Source organism: Gymnoscopelus braueri, assembly GCF_963280865.1.
Source record: "Gymnoscopelus braueri genome assembly, chromosome: 11".
Taxonomy (NCBI): Eukaryota; Metazoa; Chordata; class Actinopteri; order Myctophiformes; family Myctophidae; genus Gymnoscopelus; species Gymnoscopelus braueri.
The window spans coordinates 27493681-27516481 of NC_137613.1; the positions used below are offsets into that span (position 1 = coordinate 27493681).

Here is a 22801-nt window from a genome sequence, read left to right on the forward strand (position 1 = left end):
AAATGTGAGAATTCTCTGTCTTAACATTTTGTTAAAAAGCCCACTGCTGCTGTGAATGAAAGAAAAACAGATGAGCATAGTTTTGATCCATTTTATTTTTTTGTGAACAAAATATTAAACTTTTTTTCATTTTTTTCTTCTTTACTTAACAAAAAAAATACAAGTATCCATGATGAAATATAAAACAGCACTGTGGATGGTACAATACAATCATCTGCTCAAAAATGAGCTGTTACTCTGTCAACCTCCAGAAGATCGTCCAGGATCTGTAAAGGACAATGGAGGATAAGAACAGACGGTATAGTCCATGAGCCAGAGCCCCAAAATTGAGCAATGATTATCGAAAGAGTGGGCAAAACCAAACCTATATTAAATTGTTCATAGGGGCAATACGAGTAAATAAGTATATGATAACCTTTCCACAGGAGCAGCTTTTTCATGGTTATCACACATTTTGTTATTTTCCCCATACGTACATGACAGGTGAAAAAATTAAAAAAAGAGTTATCATAATGAAACTTCCTGAGTTGATTACTTACATGAAGACAATGATTTATCGTATTACAAGTTTTCTGAAATTGTATATTTAAATATGCAAATTAGGCATTAGGAAAATATGCCCAAATTTGCATAACTTTCTAGAATCAACATTGGAACATTGGACAAAGCCAGAGTCAACATACTTATTTCCTTTTGTTAAGATGTCGGAGTCAAAGCTTTTTAACGAGGGAATATTCAATATCTGGCTCAATTTTGGGGCTCTGGCTCATGGACTAAATGCCTAATTTGCATATTCAAATATACAATTTCAGAAAACTTGTAATATGATAAATCATTGTCTTCATGTAAGTAATCAACTCAGGAAGTTTCATTATGATAACTCTTTTTTAAATTTTGACATTTTTTCACCTGTCATGTACGTATGGGGAACATAACAAAATGTGTGATAACCATGAAAAAGCTGCTCCTGTGGAGAGGTTATCATATATTTATTTACTCGTATTGACCCTATGAACAATTTAATATTGGTATGGTTTTGCCCACTCTTTCGATAATGAAATCTTGTCTGGCTCATGGACTATCCAAAACCGCAAATGCACAGCATGCTTGAGTTTTGTTCATGTACAGTACTTACAATGTCTTGAGTGGTACCAATCTTCTTGGCCAGTTCACTGCGCTCCATGGTGCTCAGGTATAGGTATTTGTTGAGGAGTTCTCCATCCAGGATGTTCCTCACTGCATTCTGCAGAGTTCGTCTGTCAGCCTGCAGCGATCTAGACAGGGAACCACCACACACACTTAAGTTTTAATCTGATGTGTCAAGGTTTCCTTTAGAATTTTTTGAGAAATAAATATTGTGCCAACTAGGAACACAAGAAAAAATGTTGCTTCTTCACTGAAGTGTAACTTGAGTAATGTAATTTGTCATTTGTGTCGCCAATTACAAACCGGGCTACTTACATGAAATGTTAGTACATTTTACAGTATTGAATCTTTTTTGCAGTGAACAAGTTCCAAATCTGTTCTTGTTAGTAATAATGAATACCACATGATATGTCTTGGCCAATCAGAGTGGAGTATTTGCTTGTAATTTTTCGGTGCCGTATAAACAACCTCTTCATAGCAAATAATGAAGTACAAATCCAAACCTGAAAGCCTTTGGGTTTAGGCCAGCATGATGGGGCAGCATGGTGGTGAGCGCATTCTGCAACATGAGCAGTCGGCGGTATGTCTTCTCCTGCATGGGCAGGAGCAGCCCCATGCCTCCGTCTAGTGTGGCTGTAGGGAGCACAGGGAATAAGACCACATTTAGACTGAATGGCTGAAAGTCCACAGGGCCATTTAGGGCAATACACTAGAACATGAATTAATAAGGCAATTGACGATCATCATAATCAATCATTTTTGATGACTTTGTTAATTAGAGTAGACCATATCATTATGGTAATCACACGTTATCAGAACCCAAACTGACAGCTTGAAAATGCTTATAAACGTGAGCAATTCAAATTACTTTTCATTTTATACATCAAGCAAACCTTTTGGTGAAGTTGCAAAAATGTTCACAATATATCACTGAACCAATTATTTAATTACTAAAATGAAATTAATCTGTAGATCAATTTCACAATTTCAAACTGTCAGGCAGAAACCTTGTATTTCCATATTTGGCCCCGTCCCCCCCTGTAAATGAATACACAACATCGTTGTATGACAGTGTCGTGCAAAAGTAGCAAAACATTTCACCTATAATGTCATGCCCAAAATAGGGACACAAGGTTGAAAGGTGTTAAGTCTATTTGTGTTTTTTATAAATATGGAACCAATGAAAAGTATGAACAAGATCTTATGACTAAATAATAACAACATTGGATCTATTAAACAGAGGTTCTCTTTTCCATTTCCCAAAAAGTAACAGTTTTGGACATAAAAGGTTTCCACCCGACGGTGAAGATACGTTTCAATCCATCCCCTGGGCTGCCTACCAAACCACGTGATGTGCTTGTTGTCCCAGGCGACAGTCTTCTTGCTGGCTGTGTCCACGGCTCCTCTGCAGGGCATCCTCCAGAATGTGTTGACGTGGGCTCCGGCGTTGAAGTCGGCTCGCCTCAGCAGACGCATTCCACCAAAGCTCTCCTTGGCTGCAATGATAAGACTATACATTACACAACACTGGTTGTAAGCGTCAGGTCCGGTGGACCACCAGGGGTCCACCGGACAAATTGGGGTCTGTGGCCTAATGCATATCAAACTGGGGGTCCTTGAAATTAAAAAAGTTGAGAACCAGTGCATTACACAACTGGTCATTGATTTGACATTGATTTATACCTACCAAATAGGTAGTTATAGGTAATGTTGGAGAAGTTACTTTCAAAATGTATTAAAACACTGAGTATACAGTAACGCTGTGTACTCATGTGAACATTTTCTAATACCCACCTTCAGGTAAATACATGTATACGCCAAGATTCTTGTCTCGGTCAGACACTGATAGTAGAGAAAAAACACAAAGATTGATTAGTAAAGGTAGAAAGATCTTAGATAAGTTAAACAGCCAAAGTATTCTTGATAATTTTTAAACATTACCCAGGAATCCAAGCTGGTTGTTGTCCACAATGAATTCAACGCTGTAAACCTCCAGGGGCTTTGGATCCTGTAATAACAAAAACAGCAAAGGAAAAACCTGTCAGTTTTGGAGAACAGATCTCCTTGATTTTGACACATGAAACGGCCATTGCGTACATCTAGGGTTGCTTTTTGCGTATTGTGCATCTGTGCTCGTTCGGTCCGTACCTTGCTGACGAGGGACAGGGTTTTGCTCTCGGGTTGGTAGCGCAGAAGAGAGACGCTCTTCATGAGGTCAGCGGCCAAAATGAAGTTCTTAATGCTGTACATCTGGTGGATGTGGAGCTGGGTGTCAATGAAGGCCATGCCTGTCAGATCATTGTCCTTCAGGCTCCATAGGAAGATCTGTGAAAATTGGAGAGAGAGAGAGTGGGTCGAACAGGGGACGTTGTGATTATGAGATTCCCCCCCCCCCCATCGCCATGAGAAGTACTTCTAGGACTACCAGACCTTCTGGCCGATGGCGGACACCAGGAATCCACTGCAGTGACACAGAGCCGTGACTGGACCTTTCTGCTCCTTCTCGTACAACACTTTGAACTTGTTCTTGGTGAGGGGCTGGCCCGGCTCCGGCACCACTTCAATCACGTCCAGGATCAAGATCTGAACCGAGACAATCAATCGTTCAATCAGTCGTTCTTTATGCAGAAAATACATACGTCTCACTGCTAGAAGTCACAAGTAATTATTACTGCAGCATTCATTAGTAAATGCACAGTTTCACTGAACCTGAACTTAATAACACAAGAGACATTACAAGAACTTCAACAGAACATTTTTCTCTTTTATTCCACACTTAATAATGCTCTTAATCTGATCCTGAAGTGTCAGTTTTTTATTTTGAGAATATTAAACTAGAAACAAACTTTGCTTCTTCACTGAATGATACTCTCATTCAGTGTAACTTCAGTAATGTAATTTGTCATTTGTGTCGCCAATTACAAAGCGGACTACTTCCATGAAGTATTAGCACATTTTACAGAACGTCGCTTGCCAAAAACTGATCTCTACATCCATTGCAACGCGTTAGCTTGTTGATCAGTTCTTTTTGGCAAGCGACAAACTCACGCGGTGGACCATACATTGAGCTTAAAGCGTGATGGAGAGGTGTGGGTGGGTTCTCCTTACCCTGCCCCTACAGGTGACCTCCTCCCCCTGCATTAGGCAGGTTCCTGCTGCTATGTACCCCTTCAGACCAGACACAGTCTCCTGGCTCTTCAGAGCCACCGTCTTCATGCACGTCACATGCTCCCACTCCTCCAGGTCAATCCTGAAGGTCACAAATAGAGGTTATGGCCTTTTGAACATTAGTTGACGCTATATGAAGATGATGTTCGCCCTCTGTTTAGAGGTTTATTAGATTGGTTGATTGAAAAAGGCTGTATTTCCATTTTTTTTTATGTAACCGTGGATGGGGGTGTTACCGTGCGTTGGGGATGGCCTCCCAGCTGACTGGAGAGATGAGCTGGATAGAGAACTTCTCCTGATGAGGGTTGATGTAGCGCTCATCTGCAGGAGCACAAAGAAAATACTGTAATTATTATTATTATAATAAATATCATATATTCAGAGTGAGATACTCTACATTTTATACAAATCTCTAGTCAATTAACCGTATATATACAGTATATATACTGTATATATACAGTATATGCTCTGCATGGTTAAGAAGGTTTAGATGTGGACAAGAAGAACAACACTTTGAGGAAGTCTGACCTCTGTCTATGACCTCAAACTCCTTCTCTTCGCCCGTCATCCTGGGGATGCGAGTGGTGAGCTCTTTGACGCTGGTGCAAACAGCGTAGACCTGAGAGGCAGACAGACATCACACACAAGAACATTGGATCAAAGGTTTAATCCCCTTTTAAAGTGCTCTTCATTGATTTTTGTTTCTCTCCCTGTTAGAGGACTCGGGCATGAGTGCTTTTATCTCAAACTTTTGAACGCGGGCCGGTCAATAAGTATCAGTGTTTTCAACCTGCTTCGTTACCACTTGAAAAGGAGCAGCACACCTGAAGTCTGAAGTGATTCAAACGTGTGCAATGTGCACAATGAACGCATGGCTGGAGAAAGCAGGGATCAAAACAGCTAAGGGGTAAAAAGAAAAAAGGAAAAAAGGGCATGCTTCCCTGGGAGAACATTTTAAAAGATATTTAAAAATGATTATTGGCTGTTGTGTAGGTGGGTGTGTGTGTATTGTACTGTGTCGGGCAGAGGAGCTGTGCGTACCTTGGATTCCACATGGTAGGAGACGTAGTGAACAGTGCACCTCAGTGGGATCTTCCTAACAGGCCAAGGGGCGTCGTAAGACAGGTAGGTGGGCAGAACACTGATCCTCAGCTCACCCTGTGGTCAAACACATTCAAACACTAGGTTTATCACAGCAACAAAAAAAACTGACTGGAAATGAAAAGGGAATAAAATGAACCAGGAAAACTAAAATATGCACATCCCAGACGACAGGCTGAATAATACCAGGAATTTAAAAGAAACTCACACTTTACTGACCCAGCACTTGTAAATAAACCCAAAGCAAAAACAAACAAATACAACATCTAACCACAGAGCAGTTCTTAACCTCGACCGGTGTCTCTCTCTGATTGCTCCCAGCAGTGACCTTTCAATGCACAAGCCTCAGAAACACAAATAGCCTAGATCTGAAGATACGCTACAGCAAATGTTTACCCCTGTGTAGGGTGCCGAGACAACCTTTCTAAGAAAGTGAAGAATGAAAGTGAAAATTCCACAGACTAACAAATAAAAACAGTAAACAGTAAAAACTGATGTTGTACTGTCTGTGTTGGCGAGTGTTTGACAGCAGCTGTCCATAGCTTTCCAAAGTATTGTTTTATCACTTTGTAGGTTAAAAAATAATGAATCAAAATATTAGTTTGGTTCATAACCAGTTCAGGAACATATACATATACAAAAATATAGAAGAAAAGATTACTGGAACATATTTTTGGGGTGGAATGAAATAACATCCACTCACATTACAGATATAGCAGCGTAATATCTTGGTGTGTACCTGTTTGTTGAAGTAGAGGAAGCCTTTGGGACAGTTGATGTTGTGGAAGGGGGAGAAAGACTCGATGGAGCCATCGATAGTCATGGGATGGAGTCTCATTGCTCCCCGAGCTGTTACCAACATCCAATGAGGGGACGGTCCACAAATGAACACCTGGGCCAGCCACACAAAATGGACAAATACACAGCGATTTTCCAACCATTTTACTCCCAATCAAGACAGCTTGTAAATGCGCTCAGTGGCTATAATTCATGAGTTACAGTGCAAGAAAGAAAGGCAATGAAAGGCAATGTCTTGAAATAAGTTGTGTGGCAGAATGAGGATGCCAAGTTTGAAAAGAACATGTCCTGGGTTATTCAGTGTCTTATTTTGATTTAAGTCAGACAATTTCTATGGTTGTAAAAGTTGTAAAAGAAAACGTAAGAACAATAATTTGTTTGATTTAAGTCATTGATGTAATAATCGGCCCTATTTGTGGCTAGGTTTTTTGTTTTGGTTTACTGAACATTTTCACCTATAATGACATAATTAGGGACGCCATGTTGAAAGTAGTTCGATCAAATGTCCTTACCCCAGAGTATCCAGAGATGTCTTCAAAGTATCTGAACCTGGCCACACGACTCCTCACAGCTAAAGCATCTTCACCAGCCCCGCCATCTGCCTTCTTATCCTTCCTCAGCTTCGTCTTCTTCTCTCTGAAGTTGATGTTGTGAGGCATCTTTGTAGAGCAGCAAAAAAGATTTTAGAGATTGTTATCATCATTACTGATCACTCCAAGTATCGTCTGGCTAGTCTTTATATCATACCTTCTTGAAGCGCACTTTCAAGGTGCTATGAGTCAGCTGATCATAGGGGAATGCCTCGTAGATTAGGAGTTCTTGCTCCACATGGACCTACAATACAAAATAAATACACTTGGACATTACATGTTAGGGTTTGACAATTGATGATTCAATGCACTTGACCACTGTTGTGATCTGTCTGATGAAAATGTACTATTCCTGAGTTTTACCGTGGTTTCTACAAGGTACAAAACGGCAAATGGTTTTGATCCTATCAAAGAAACAGTACATACATGTGGTATTCAATGTAGGGCTGCATGATTATGGGTAAAATGATATTTTGCTTAATTTTGTCATCAATTAATTATGCTTTTTTAAGGGAAAGAAATATGTTTCTTAAACTGCAGAGACAGAGAGATAAAGCCACCTGCCTGCTTCTGTACCCTAAAATGTAAAAATTGGATACTTATTCATATATGTCCATGTGTATAAAATAGATGATGCACTTTACTTCTCAGTTTACACATCTATTTCTCAGCTTAGCTGAAGAACAAGGGTATGATTTAGCGACCCTGGCCTGTATGGGAACTTTCTATGGGGGGGTTATGGTCAATCACAGCCACATGGAGGGTTCTAGCAGCAGCATGCGGCTCTGTGAATGTTTGGGAGGCTGGTGTCTACATGGGGACCTTTGTGTAACTTGGAGAGGAAGTACATGCGTGTACCTAATTTCTCAGAAAGTTCACAAATTCTTGAAAATGTTCCCCTCTTATTCCATGCCGAGAATAGGGACACTAGGGTTCATGTGGATAAATGCACAACTCACCAGCAGGTAGGGTCTAGAGCGATTGTACCCAAGCGACACCAGGGACACCTCTTTAACCAGTGGCATCTCTCCCTGCCGCGCCACTTCTTCTTTTTTACCCTCCAGCGTTGCAGACTGGCCAGAAGAGCAGTCCACCAACACTCGATGGCCCACAGGGAAGTTCTTCACCAGGAACACCAAACGCCAATCTGGGAGCTGGAAGATCTGCACACGGGGAAAACTGAAATGTTGGCTGTTGGGTTGATAAAAGACACTCTCTAGCTGCTGAGTTCTAGTGTTTCATAACAGACAATTGGGTTTGTTTTTGACAATGCATGGTACCGGCTCAACTCAAATTTTCTTTTTTGTTTTCCATTAAACAATATTACCCGCCTTCAAGGTTTCAAGCAAGCTGAGGCGATACCAAAGGTTGACGTGAAAACACTGCAGACTACGTACTGATTGAATCATCAATAGTGAATAATGTTAACAAACTTTTAATCTAGCTGTTGTAAATGTGAAATGAATTGATATTGAGCAACTGCATGGCCTATTTCTCACTTAAAATTTTCCCAGGCAGACACTGTTTTGTTGGACTACCCAGATGATTGGTTCCAGACCGTATTAGTGTCAGCTTTAACCGTTGCATTGTTTAGCACTCTCCTATGCAGACAGTTGGACGTCGCTATGATGACTAGGGTGTTCTATTCGCAGTGGAAAATAAAGTAAAGTGAGAACAGTCAAATCGAGCCAGTGCTATGCAGTGGAGAAGTAGTATAAATGTCCCAGCGATGCCGTACCTCCATGACGCCGTTTTCCCTGACTATCATACACCAGTGGGTGGGCTCTGCTTTGCCATGGCTTCCATCACTCCCTGAGGCCATGAATGAGGTGGAGCTGCGAAATGGACCATCGTCCCTCATTGGAGCCCCTGTGTCTCCATACAGCATTTCCTCCTCATCGTCCACTGTGTTACTACACACACACACACGCACACGCACACACACACACGGTTTCATACCAGCATGCAGCTACACTCAATGCAGTCTTCAAAAGGTGACTGGCTGATGCTCACTAGGGCTGCAACTATTAATTAGCGATTATTCTATCGATTACTTTTTTGATTAATTGAATAATTGAGTGTGTACTTTTTATTATAATTACTATTTCTTAATTCTTCATACAAGAGTGTCACACACAAATAGCTGATCTACAAGCTCACAACGCGTCGCATCGGGCACATTGTGAGCCATCTTGTAGATCAGCTATTCTTGCTTTTTTAACCATTATTGAAAATTCTTATAACATTCTGGAAATATTAGAAAATATCAGAAGATTTCGGTTAGTGAAAAATAATCAATTAAAATCGACAAGGTTGATCAACTGATGCACCCCTAATGCTCACACTCATCATGTTAACTCTTTGACTGCCAGAGTATTTTCATAAAGTACTCCCCCAGTGCCAGCAATTTTCGTGTTTTTTTATTTTTATATTTTGAATTTTTTTCATGAAAATAATTTAAAGACACATATTTTAAAGCCACAGCACAAATCCGCCACTAGAGAGCAGCACATGACAGCTTGATCAGGTCGTTGGTTCACTGTCACTGAGATTAGACAGGGAAAAACATGAAAACGGATGTGATTGTCTGATCGGCCAAAATTACGATGTGATACACGACGGCGATGACTGATCGTCACCCAGACCATAGATTATAGAAGAGAACCTGTCCGTTTGTCTGTTATACCGTGTGAAAAACCGTTTGTTTACCTATTCTGGACGAAAATGACCGGGGAAAAAAATCAAAAACCGGAAACGGAATCCAGGTCATGAAACCGGATGCAGATGTGGGTGAAGTAAGTGGAATTCGAAAATAACATTGAATATTAAGCAGCATAGCGCAATCAGAGATTAAACAATGAACGCGCGTCCAGCGCGTCGACGGCCAACTGGACAAAGTAGCTATTGACGCGTTATCGCGTCAAGGGCAGTCAAAGAGTTAATGGTTACCTGAGTTCATGAATGAGGGTCTCCGTCTCAGACTCGTTCCTGATCCTCGTGTCCTCGTGTCCTCGTTCAGAGCAGCTGGATTTGTTCTCTGTGGTGAACATGCCGCTGACGTCTCTGTAAGTGCACATCGTAACCACACGGGATAGCTAACGGGGGAAAGACACCAGAGCCACACACTGGTCAGGCAACAAGCCTCTCAGAGAAATGTCCATGTTTGGTTGTAAAGAGAACCCTGGTCTACGAGGTAAGAAAACTTCACCCTGCAAATTCATTCCCCCCTCCTAACACACATTTTGTCAAATATCTTGGTGTGATAATCAATTAATCAATCAATCTTTCTATCTATCTAGTTGCTGTCGGGCTGAAACCTTGTATCTCCATATTTCATCATTTTTTCATCAATTAGTGACATATTTCATACTTATATTACTTGTCATATGACAGTGTCACACAAAAGCAGCAAAAACAGCCACTTTGTTAAATATCACCCGAATTGTAGCAGCTACAGTAAATATGTATCTGGGAGGGGTCAACTCACAGTGGAGACGGGAGCAACGAAAAAAGACAATTTGTTAAATAAATATCACCCGAATTGTTAGAGTCACCCACTCTTCATATAATTGGTCCCCACTAATGTTCATAATAAAATGGTACAATTTTATTCTACTCTGTGTCTCAGAGGAGGGCTGTGGACAGTTCAGAACCCCGTCTATCAGTGACATCATAGATAGGGGAATCCAAGCTAATAGAAACTGCCGGCTTTGTATTCCTGGAAAGTTGCAATGCAATAATAGAAGCCATTGTTCTCACGTTAATACAAATCTAAATAAAAAATGTGAAATCTTGTTGGAAAAAAAAAATCCTGCCTAGCGATGATGTCACTGGTAGACGGGTTTCTGGACTCTCCACAGTCCTCCTCTGAGACAAAGACCGAGTAGGAACATTTTTTACCATTTTATCATGAGCATTAGTGAGGACCAATTATATGAAGATAGGTTGAAAATGGGTGAAGTCGTCCTTTAACCCATTAAGACCTGGAACGCATCTGTGTCACTTTAGATTTCTTTGGCTATTCAAAAATAGCAGATATACAAGCTCATAGCGCGGCACCGAGTGCCGCGCTATGAGCTTGTAGATCTGCTATTTTTGAAAAATCTATATTTTCTTTTCTTTTCTTTTTCAAAAAACTGTTCGGATTTAGAAAAATATTTTTCAATTAACTACATTTTTAAGAATCACCTCAGGTTTTAATGGGTTAAAGTTACAGTAAGCATGTTTCTGGGAGGCATCAACTCACAGTGGAGATGGGAGGTTTCTGCAGAGACAAGCGGTGAGTCTTGCCCATGTAGGAGTCACTCTTCAGTACGAACATGGTGACCACGCCTTCTGCGGTCATGATGACCACATAGGGGTCGGCCACAGAGCACTGCACTATGGGAGAGCCCAGGTCCACCGGGATGAAGTGCAGCTGTGTCACTGAAAGCAGAGAGTGGGACAAAAGGATTGCTTAGCTTGTGTTTATTTGTATTATATTTATATAATGTGAAACGGCGAGACAAAGGATATACGATTCTTATGTAAACCATGGACATAATGGTTCCGCCTACCACCGCAGCCTTGGTGATTTTTTAAAGATTTATTTTTGGGCTTTCATGCCTTTATTTGACAGGACAGTAGGCTTACATGAAATGGGGACAGAGAAGGCGAGTGACATAAAGCTAAGGCCGTCGGGATCGGCAGTCGAACCCCAGGCTACATTGAGCCTAGGTGCATGGACCGCTACGCCAGTGGTCCAGGCCTGAATATTCAATTATGATTGGCTGAGCGGAATGTATTTTTCTTCTACTATTACCGGACATCACCTTTTCTTTATTTCTTTATTTCCAGAACTTGTTGCCACTGCACAGACTGAACTGAACTGTGATTTAAATGGACTCTTTCATGTACATTCTTGACTCTTATTTATTAGGTACCGTATTTTCCGCACTACAAGGCGCATCTGAGTATAAGGCGCACCTTCAATAAATGTATTATTTTCATATATAGGGCGCACCGCATTAAAAGGCGCATCCGCACTATAAGGCGCACTGACGGTGCGGATTATAGTGCGGAAACCAAGGGAACCAATATTGATACATATATAAGGCGCATCGGATTATAAGGCGCATCCGCACTATAAGGCGCACTGACGGTGCGCCTTATAGTGCGGAAAATACGGTATGTACTTTAGTTACATACAATGCATTCCATTAAGTTATTATACAGATTCGTTATATATTATGCTCTTTATGCCCCCCGCCCCTCCTCTCTTGTCTTTAATTCTAATCTAATTCTCTATATTTTTTAATTGCATTGATAAGCCTGCACAATAAATAATGTAACCTAAACCTACTGTAATGTGATGTGACAATAAATATTGTGTATTACGTGTATTATTATAACACATACCTCCTTCCAGTAGTCTTATGCCCATGGGGGAGACTTGGATGATGTACTTGTTGTCCCCAATGTTTCCAGCGAACACAGTGGGTCCCTGAGTGGCAAAGCCACTGGTGTCCAGCTCCATGATCTCCTGGCCTGTCTGAAGGATCTAGAACACACAGAAGTGGACACCCATCAGACACCACAACACAACTTAAAACAAACAATGAAATGGTCTCGAAAACTGTTTTGTTGCACGGAGCTGCATTGGTGTGGACTGGCCTTCAGAGAACTGGACTGGAGTTACAACTGTACTTTGATCACTTTTTCAGTCAACACCAAATCTCATTACCAAAAATAGCCAATCTACAAGCTCACAGTTGCGACGCATTGTGGACTTGTAGATCTGATATTTTTTGGTTAATATGATTGTTAAATGGACGCTGGGGTGCAAGTGGTTAAACAATTATGGAACATTTTCAAGGCTCAAGATTGAAGGCTTTTTAAATGTTATTTCTTCTGTATGGGTACATAAGAGTTACATTATTTTGTTCTAGCTCCTCAAAGCCAGAACTAAATATATGTAAACGTTGACATACTGTGGTATCGCAAGAATAGCCGATCTACAGGAGACGTGTTGATCTTGAGATTGTAGATCTGTTATTTTTCTTAGATTTTCTTAGATTAGTTTGAAATATTGTTTGAAATGACTAAACCTTCCTACCGATTATGTCACTGGTAGGCAGGTTTCTGAACTGTGTGTGTGTGTGTGTGTGTGTGTGTGTGTGTGTGTGTGTGTGTGTGTGTGTGTGTTCACCATAGTGGAGTCTTCTCTGCTCAGAATCAGGAAGCCGTGCTTCTTCTTATCATCCTCGATGACCGGCTCCACTTTCTCCTCCTTCTTCTCCTCTTCCTCCTCACCATCCTCAGCAGCCGTCTCTGTTTCCGTCCCTTTCTCAGGCTCTGCCTTTTTTACAACCTGCAAAATGAAACGCACATTTAAAAAAAAAGATTCCTAAATGCTGTAGGATTATGAACTGAACACAGGGTTAGTGAAGTGTGTGTGTGTGTGTGTGTGTGTGTGTGTGTGTGTGTGTGTGTGTGTGTGTGTGTGTGTGTGTGTGTGTGTGTGTGTGTGTGTGTGTGTCTTAAAAGGGGAATACACTACTTTTTTGTCTTCTTTTACTTCATTCGAGATCACAGTCCACATGTCATGACAACCTGGCAGCTCAAAGGTGGTGACAACCTGTGGTCTGATGCTTCTCTGGAAACGGAAATAGATTTTCTTTTTAAATTGAAATGCATACAAATACGAACATACAGTGTAGACTGGGGTCCCAGATGTAAAACAAAATCATATGAAAAGGTTGAGAATCACTGGTATACTGCAATAAATCATTCTGACATGGCACAACAAGCAAGTGTATTAAATGAGGGTTTGTATCTGGGGTGTTTACAGGCTACTCCGCTGATCTCTGAGGCAACCCTGGTAAACCCAGACGTCACTGTAGCGCCGTCACTGAACCCGTGGCAGACTTTCCTCACCACCACAGGTCTTAAAAGACGGCGCAGCAAATACACAAAAATGACATATTTTCCACTATATATTTTGACATATGAATTGGCCTTAAAAGGCGTGGACGAGGGGATTACCTGAAGCACGGACAGCGCACCATTCTTCCCGTACCCAGAACACACTACGACCTCCAGGTCAGGCTCAGGGTTGCTCTGGAACTGTGGGCGAGTCAAAGTCAACAACGTCAACAGTGGAAGTCGAAAGGTGGAGGATGACCGTGTACGGTAGCCCCGACAATAGCTCTGGTCCAGGGGCGTAATGCTTAATTTATACATTGTTGTGCACCAGTGTCGTGTGCTGAAAATAGCCACTGAAAAAAAATAGCCAATCTACAAGTACTGCTGTACAGTAGCAGTAAGCTTATAATGTAGATGGGCTAATTTCAGCACTCGACACCGATGCACAATGAAGTATAAATCAGGCTCAAGTTATGGCTGTGCCTCACTAACAGCCCTTCAAAGACAAAGTTAACAGACCATAGAGAACTTCTGGCGGAAGTATATTAACTGCATTTAATATACACTGCTCAAAATAATTAAGGGAACACTTTGATCCCTTAATTCTTTTGAGCAGTTTTTGTTAACAGTATGTACACAGTTCATGAAAACTCAAAATAATTAAGGGATCAAAGTGTTCCCTACATTTCTTTGAGCAGTATACTTCCGTTGCTCAGTGAAGTAAAGGCGGTTTTCAAGTGATGAAAGACATTTTAACACCAAATGTACCATTAACAATTTCCACCTCTGCAGTTTATGCAGACTTTTGCATGCACCAGATTTATATCGATTCAGCATTTTCTGCAATCTTTTTTGTTTGTTTTTATTTGCGCGTTTAGTCACTGTAGGATAATTACTATTTTCAATATTAATTCATTTGTTTAAAAAAAGTTAAGTCAATAAAGTACAGACAGTGAGACATTATCTATAAGATAACATTGTCTGTGACAGGGCGCTAGTGAGGCACAGCTGTAACTAATGCACTGGACCAGAGAACCCAAAATATAGGCATTTAAAAAAATAGATATAATCATGTTAGCAGATGACATTAGAATGACTTTTATGTTACTGTACTGTACCTCCTCAGACAAGAAGGCAGGCTCGCCCATGGATGCACTGGCACAGGGTCCAATGTTTAATATGCTGTCACACACCTGTAAAAAAGGATTATAGGATAATAATGATAATAATATATAGTATATGGCATATATGTATTTAATAATAGCCAATTAAGCTGTTATGGTTTCGTACCTCAAAAGAATAAGTGGCCAGCTGAGTGCCTGACAAGGCCTCATTACCATACACTTCAATCTCATCCACCTCATCTGATATAAAAAGAAGGAAAAAAACGGTTACATTATTTATTTGTTGGTGGAAAATATACTTATGAGCATTTTAGAAATGTACATTAGAGATGTTATACCAGTCCAGTTAGCAGAAGAATCAATCCTCTTCTTTTTGCTGGGTGGCTCTTCCTGAAATGGTTATAAGCAATGAGTTGTTGTAACAAGAGTTGGACACAAGGGGGCAAATCAAACAACAACATGATTGAACCTTGTGTTCAATAAAAATCACTCTTGCTATGTCTTATCCAAATCAACATTTAGATGCACATTGTTATTTAACAAAATGACAATTTGACAGGCAATATTATATCCATAAGTGCCTACATGAAAAACCTTGTCAATGGCCATGATTTGCATTATGTGCCTACATGAAAAACCTTGTCAATGGCCATAATTTACATGAGAAATCTTGTCAATGGCCATAATTTAACCAAGTAAACAAGAGATACGTCAAATATCGAAAACAGCCGATCTACAAGATCACAAGGTCTCGTGACTTGCACCCCTTGTGAGCTTGTAGAGCTGCTATTTTCCCTGAACGTTCACTTAGTTTCGCCAACTGTTCGCCTATTATAACATACCCAGAATAGGGTTAATGTGTTTAAACTCAAAAAGCGTACTTGTTTATCTTTATCCATCTCTTTCTCTTTGTCCTGTTTTTCATCCCCCTCTTCCGCTGTGGTCTCTTGAAGTTTCTCTGTGTACTTCAGGAGCAGAGAGTTTCCAAGTCGAGAGCCCAGGAACAGATAGCCAGGCTCCATGGTCATCATCTGCAAGAGATCCCACATTAATAAACATAAAGGCTGATGTGCACAGGACGTCATAGCTCGATAAAATACCAAAACAAAAGTAGCACTACGCGATATGTCGTGAGTTTGTAGATTGGCTAGTTTCGATATTTGTGAAAAAAATATATGAAATTATATGAAAGTAATTGAAAAAACACGGCCCCTAGAAGGACAATATCTGTCATCAGAACCAAGGACGGATTTTTCTGATGAATCTATCACGGTTAAAATGGAGTTTGTATAGGTGTGTCTGGTAAAATGTATATCAAATATCTAAATATTGAATCAAGCAACTTAAAAACTGTCTGAGGTCTACACAAAAGCCTGAGTAAATGTTAAAATGACCCCAAACATGTTTGAAAGTGATTTATCCCAATTCCTGTAGCGCACATCCTACATGGCAATGTAGTGTTTGTGAGTTCTTAACTACACACAGCACTCACACAGGTAGTCAGGACGCTGGCTGCAGCCTTGTCAAAATGGAAAGCCCGGACACTCCTCATGCCATCAGTGATGAGGGTCAACACATAACTACGGAGATGAGAGCAGAACAGTGAAACAGTGAACGGAGGGTCACAAAGTGTCATCCTGGTTGATACCATACCGTACATTTACAGTCAAAATGTCTACGGTCCACTCACATTTCACCTCCTTTCAAAGAGATGACCATCTTATCATAGCCGATGAAGGCCGCCTGGGAACAGTCCAAGGAGATCCTTACTTCATCCTGTGTGCCTGCATGACCAAAACACATGATGATATCGAGTTAAAGATATCAGTGGAGAGTGGAGACGTGTGTTGCGTGCTGTAGATGTGAATACTCACGAAGGGGGAAGGCCGTGGTCCCTGTTGTCAGTGAATTGAGGGAGACCCCAAACGGTGGAACGCTCTGGTTTAAGTATAGCAATGAATTCACAGCAAACACCACTACTCCACCTATCAGTGAAGACAGAAGCCGTAATGAAACTCGTCAGTGTAGTCAGACACATTTCTTGGCACGATCATGTTTTATCCCTCAGTGTTTTTCTTTCTTCATATTCATGCATTCTATGTATTTATACTTTGTGTCCTCTCCTCTATCTATGGCATTAAGAAATAAACAATTGTATAATAAAATATGTTGTTCGCAAACAAAGTCTATCAATAACCTATAGCATATTAAGTGAAGGGTGGAAGGGGCTAATGCAGAACAACAACAGTATGTTACAGAATCAGGGCAGTAGGGCGTTTTTTTTTACATTCATTTTCATTGTGAAAATAGATTTTGTGCATTGTTTTTGTTCATTATGAACATAATGAAAAAAGAAAAAATATATATGCTGGGCTCACCGATGGGCTTGGGAACAGCCATGACCTGAGTACAGTCAAACGGCAGATTGGTGAGAGACCAGATGACAGGATGCACCTTCTGCATGATGTTGAGTGAGATGGCCACAATGCTACAGGTGTCCTGACGTACAGCCACACGCCTGTCAACAGTTATCACACAAAACGGTTACATGCTGAATATCCTTTGCAGTGATTAGTAGCATCAAGATGTGTTATTCTTTTCACTCTTGGTTCTCATTCAACAAAAATGCCACCAACATAGATACAAAAAAGTGTAGACACGAACACAAGCACTTCTCTGAATGATACTATAGCCCCAGAAAAAGGATGCTAGGGTTCAAGTGGTTTAAACATATAAATGTAAAGTTAGTGGTGTTGTGGCAGACTGACCCAGGCCAGGTTTGGTTGGGCTCATACAGGATGAGCAGTGTGGGTTCATAGTAACCATGAAGGAACTTCATGTCAACGATGTTCAGCAGCTTCTCGTCCAGCTCACGCACGTCAATGTTGTAGCTGGGCAGAAAGTTGGATTTGGGCCTGCAGGCAAGACAAAAACGGATCCATGCATTAGACATACAGTACGTGACTGGGATTAAATACACAAAAGGATGCAAATAAGATTTGACTGTAACTTGCAGGGGTGAAACTATTAATCAATCTACAGAAGATCAAATCAAATACAATTTTGGTAATCGACTGACCGGCTTTGAGATGTATCATGAAATCAACAGATTAATCGACTCTGAAAATAATCATTAGTAGCAGCCGTGGTAACTTGTACAGTGTCAAGAATTGATGTTACCCGATCAGAGGGTATAACATACTAGCTGCCAAGGTTAACAGACCATTCAGTATAATTGTAATCCTCACTATAGGGGATAACAGGTTTACGTCACACTCGGCGGCTGCGACTTGCCCCACGCCCAGTAGCCATCTTGAATTGGATAAGTGTAGCATAGATTGCATAAGTGTATGCAGTGTATACAAGTAGATGTCAGCCTACATTTCTTAACGTCTTTCACTGACAATCATGTTGAAACGTTGTAGAAAAACACTCTACAAGACTGATGACTCTGATACAGCCACTGGAAAAATAGTGCTGTATTTCAAACTTAGCTTGAAAGGGGCATTTAATGATACAGTTAGACATTTGTGGAATAATCGTTGAGGTTTATGTAAATGACGTAGCCAATGTTGACAATGGCATGTAGTAACACTGGTATGGTCTTTTAACCACTTAAATCCAATATATATACTTAGTTGACACTGACAGGGGACCCCAGGGCTCTGTAATAAGTCAGCTATTTTTTTCCTCTACACTGAAAATGGCAGATCTACAAGCTCTAAATGCATTTTGGGCACATTGTGAGCTTGTACCTAGATCATGTTAACGTGTTGTTCTATAAGATACAGTGGATAAAAGGTTCATCATGCGACAGTGAAGGTTTGCGTAGGGTTGGGATCCGGAACCGGAGGAACCGGATCCAACATCGAGGAAACGAAATCGGTTCCATCACAATTCGAACAGTTTCCGGAACTGGTTTATCACGCATATGAACTGGTGTGTCTGCTATACAATACCAGTGGTTCTCAAACTTTTTAATTTCAAGGACCATCATAACTCTGAGAGTGTACAAATGGACCCGTAAGTGTCCATTTGGTTCCATTTGTACACTCTCAGAGTTACACACCTGTAAGGGTCCATTTGGAACCCCCTATAGGAATCGTTAAAGGGAACCGCTAAAGAATCGGACAGTTAAGAGGGAATCGTTAAGGTACCGGAATCGTTAAAATCCTAAAGAATCCCAACCCTAGTTCTACGTACCCTTCACCAACAACCGCCTCTTGGTCATCCGTTATTGTATCCTTCCTGAACGGCAACACAATAAGTTTGGTGCCGTAAACCAGCATCACGGCACAGCGATTCTCTGGATCCACACGGACAATAGGAATGTGTACATTCTGGACAAATCCATCCTGCAAATTCAGATCAGAACATGGAAGTTACATTTGGGCACTATTTTCTGGAAATCAACTTTGTATTGTACAATCACATCCCTGTACAGTGTACAGCATTCACTGTAAATGCTTGGATGTCAAAATGTAGCCTACAAAAGCAACTGAACCTCAAGCAATTTCAACTTAATCATCAACATGACTGTGACTTAAAATCCGAAAGAAGAAGAGAAAATGTATCAAATAAAATAAAAGGGTTTCCACATACTCTGAGCTCAGGCTCCTCATAGAAGAGGAGAGAACACGTCTTCAGGTCGTGGGTCCCTGGGTCATACTCCACCACTGACAACTAAGAAGAGAAAATAGTCAGTTACAGTTACTCAGGTACAGTTTAAGGGTACTCATATACTGGTACGGCACAGTTCTTTTGCACTGGTCAGAGAGGCATACCTTGGCATCTTTGAAACTGAGCAACAGGGCATCTCTGTTTGCCGCTCCGAGCTGCACACTGGCCATAGACATGATATTGCCAAAAAGCGAGAAGGATGCCACCTGCTCCAACTTCTCCTTTCGTGTTTTTGCATCTGTAGGCAAAGATAAAAGATCAAAATACAGGCCAAATATCATATCCAAGTTGCCAAATGAAATAACAAAAGAGAAAAGGCATTTATTTGGACATACCTGGAGCTTTGTCTGCCTTTGAGGTATTCTGAAATAATGATGCAATTACGTCAATGTCGCACACATTCATTCATCCATTCTTGAATAAATAAAAACACAATGGTCTTATTAAGCGAGAGCCTCACCTCCACATCATGGATGATCCTGTAGATATAGAGCTGAGACGTGCCAGCAACGACCAGGTTCTTCTCCTTACTGGAGATGAAGTTGCAGTAGACAGAGAACTCCACTGCAGTGGGGGTGTGGGCTTGTCTGTACACCGCATACATCCTGGAGGATTGCTGCAGTCCTCCTCAGCATCTGCATTAATGTCAGCAACAACAACATTGACTGCGAACGGCCATGATTCATTCACTTTATCTGTTGAGATATATTAACCCCTTTAATCCCCATATACGACGAATACTGAAAACAGTTCATCTAGATATGCTACTTTAGCCATTTATTTATTTTATTTGGCACTTGTTTTTTGGGGGGGATTGATTGAATACTTTATTAACAGTTTGCAAAAACAAGGCAAGGTGGAACAAATTTACACAAAGGAATGCTAAAAGGATAACCCAGATAAGCTATCAGGGCGTGTTTCCATGTGTATTCAATTAATCGAGACATTTAAAGAAGAACAATCATTATGTTTGGTAGTTAGGAACATGACAATCGACATGCTCGAAAAAGCTACGCCCAAATTTAAAGTGGTTATCAGCTTCATATCAAATGCCTCCTTAAGTCCTTCTATGGAGCCAACTTGGGGTGATCAAAGGCACATAATTACATTACTACATAGTACATGATACATTGGTCACATCAAAGGATTCATTCATTCATTTATTAATGCCATGCTGGGCTGCGAAAGGATGCTCTACATTAGCCTTTCAAAAAACATTTAAGGCTAACCTAACTAAGAAGCAACATAAATAATCTGCTACTTCACTACACGTTTCCCCCGAGCAGCAGAACACTTATTTTATTAGATATACAACAATAGAGACATATTTCTAGTAAATATAGCTCATGTGGATCATAGGAAATACTAAGCTAACGTTAGCATTGCACCACAGCACCTGCCTCCCTCCCTCCTGAATGATTTTGTTTTCTGACTGGCCGTAAACGGAACATTTGAACTTACTTATGATAAACACGTTATTAGGAATGTTTAGTTTTATTTCCCTCTTTTTTCTGTTAATTTAATACGCCATGGTTTGGGATTCCGGGACTAGCAACGTAGCTACACACACTAGCTAGTATGCTGTTGTTAGCTCGTTGACAATGTTGCCAGGTAGTGCTAGAGAAACAAGCAACCAGGTCTAGGAAAACAGGCCCAAAAGAAGCAACTTAGGCCACATGAGCACTTTAAACCTAGTCTGGCTCCAGCCCTGAATCGCTAGCCTCATGTGAAACAAAAAAAGAAATTCAGGCTGAGTGTCAGGCTACTTTAAACCTACATGCATACAAGCTCACAACAATAAAATGTGGCATATTTATGAAACATTCTATTCTAGCAACACAAATGCTCCCCCGGGCACACAACATTATCATGAAAATATTAGTGAACCACTGGTTTGAATGATTTTTTTTTAAACAAGCCTAAAAAAACGCAACCCGCAACTATCAATATTTACAAGAAACTTTAAAGAAAAACAAGCCCAAAATCGCTTATAATAAGCAGACATGGCAACACTGGCTGTTGTTAGCTCTTAAGACTGTCCCCGCCCCGATTGTTAACGTTTTCCGGCAAAATCCTTCAAAATAAGAGTATTTACACTGATCTCTAGGACAGACAGTTTGATATGCATCATTAGACCAGTGGTTCCATAGATTGAGTGGTTCCCAAACTTTTTCATGTTCAACCCCATATTAATGTATTTGGCCACAGAATCCCATCTGAAAATATTGTGTGCCAGGTTGGGGAACCCCATACAAGATTTGTGTTAAAATAAATCAGAAATATTCAGAGCTGCCAACTCTCACTCTTTGAGAGTGAGAGTCACGCAATTTAACCTCTTCTCACGCCTCACGCCACACTTGCCATTTCTCACGCTTTTTCCCCCCTCTCACAGCAAAAAAAAAAAAAAAAAGAGCAATCGGGTGGAAAACGGAAGCCTCGTCCTAAAACACACTGCCACCCTTTTTTCGCGGACCGTGGCCGCCGCATTAGACCGGGGGCGAGGGTGTTTTAGGACGACTTTTCCAGATTTGTGGTTGGTGTGCTGCGCGATGGACTGCAGCCACGGTTCACATGACGCTCGTCTGTCACTAATACAAACCAATCAGATGCAGCTTAAGGCGGGTCATTGCGTCTCTCTAGCCAAGGAGAAGGATTTAAGGAAGCACAACACTTTGGTGGAGAAATTAAAAAAGTATACAACGTGAAACGCCGACCGACGAGTCTGTCAGCGCCTCAATATGCCGTGACTGATTCTGAAGCGGGTCAAACGGTAGATAACTTAACCACCTCCTTTTTACAAACACATTATCTTTACAAATCATTTTATTTTGATGAAATGGTGGGTCTGACTACATGAGACTTAAACGTTACACAGGCTGCTGGTGAGCAGCATACATGTTGCTGGTGGTTTTAACAACAAACTGTGACTAGCAGTGTTAGTCAAATCACTGGTTCTCAACCTGTGTGTCGGGACCAGGGACCCACAAGGCCCAGGGGGTCCCCACGTAATTTTTTTGTTTGGGGGGGGTCCCCAGATGACAGTAAAGTGACAATTTTTTTAAAGACCTTTTTAATAAAAAAAAAAGAAGGAAGAAATGAAATATAAAATAGCATTACTGCATGAAAAGTAATCAACAAACAATACTATAGGAAATTGTAATTTGTGAAAATAGCTGATCTACAAGCTCACAACACATCATATCTCGGCATGTTGGTAGTTTGTAGATCGGCTATTTTTACTCTTATAGTGTGACACTCTTGTATGATGAAGTAGGGCAGTGGTTCTCATAC

The 22801-nt window shown here is 40.8% G+C and overlaps 1 protein-coding gene across 1 annotated transcript; it reads right to left on the minus strand.

Moving 5' to 3' along the window:
* Positions 1–77: 77 nt before the first annotated feature.
* cpsf1 (cleavage and polyadenylation specific factor 1) lies at positions 78–21112 on the minus strand. The gene is made up of 38 exons (XM_080441739.1): positions 20972–21112; positions 19971–20145; positions 19846–19873; positions 19615–19748; positions 19433–19513; positions 19034–19185; positions 17599–17745; positions 17209–17348; positions 16705–16815; positions 16521–16614; positions 16323–16410; positions 15712–15861; positions 15169–15220; positions 14997–15070; positions 14825–14899; positions 13827–13907; positions 13342–13437; positions 12991–13152; positions 12201–12342; positions 11050–11228; positions 9753–9898; positions 8542–8716; positions 7763–7966; positions 6961–7047; positions 6726–6872; positions 6155–6307; positions 5356–5472; positions 4843–4933; positions 4551–4635; positions 4255–4396; positions 3577–3729; positions 3295–3471; positions 3088–3154; positions 2941–2988; positions 2487–2642; positions 1650–1779; positions 1136–1274; positions 78–266 (listed from the first exon to the last, which is right to left on the minus strand). Exons 2-38 carry the CDS (start codon positions 20112–20114, stop codon positions 219–221), a joined length of 4395 nt encoding a protein of 1464 aa, XP_080297865.1. The 5' UTR covers positions 20115–20145; positions 20972–21112; the 3' UTR covers positions 78–218.
* Between the last annotated feature and the right edge of the window lie 1689 nt (positions 21113–22801).

Bases quoted from the DNA above. Each gene is read 5' to 3' on its own strand.
- cpsf1 (XM_080441739.1), bottom strand. From the start codon at position 20,114: ATGTATGCGGTGTACAGACAAGCCCACACCCCCACTGCAGTGGAGTTC. The intron at 9,899-11,049 runs GTGAGTTGATGC...TTCCCCCGTTAG, and splicing joins AGAAACCTCCCATCTCCACT to CTATCCCGTGTGGTTACGAT. The intron at 4,636-4,842 runs GTCAGACTTCCT...GTGCTCCTGCAG, and splicing joins GTTTGAGGTCATAGACAGAG to ATGAGCGCTACATCAACCCT.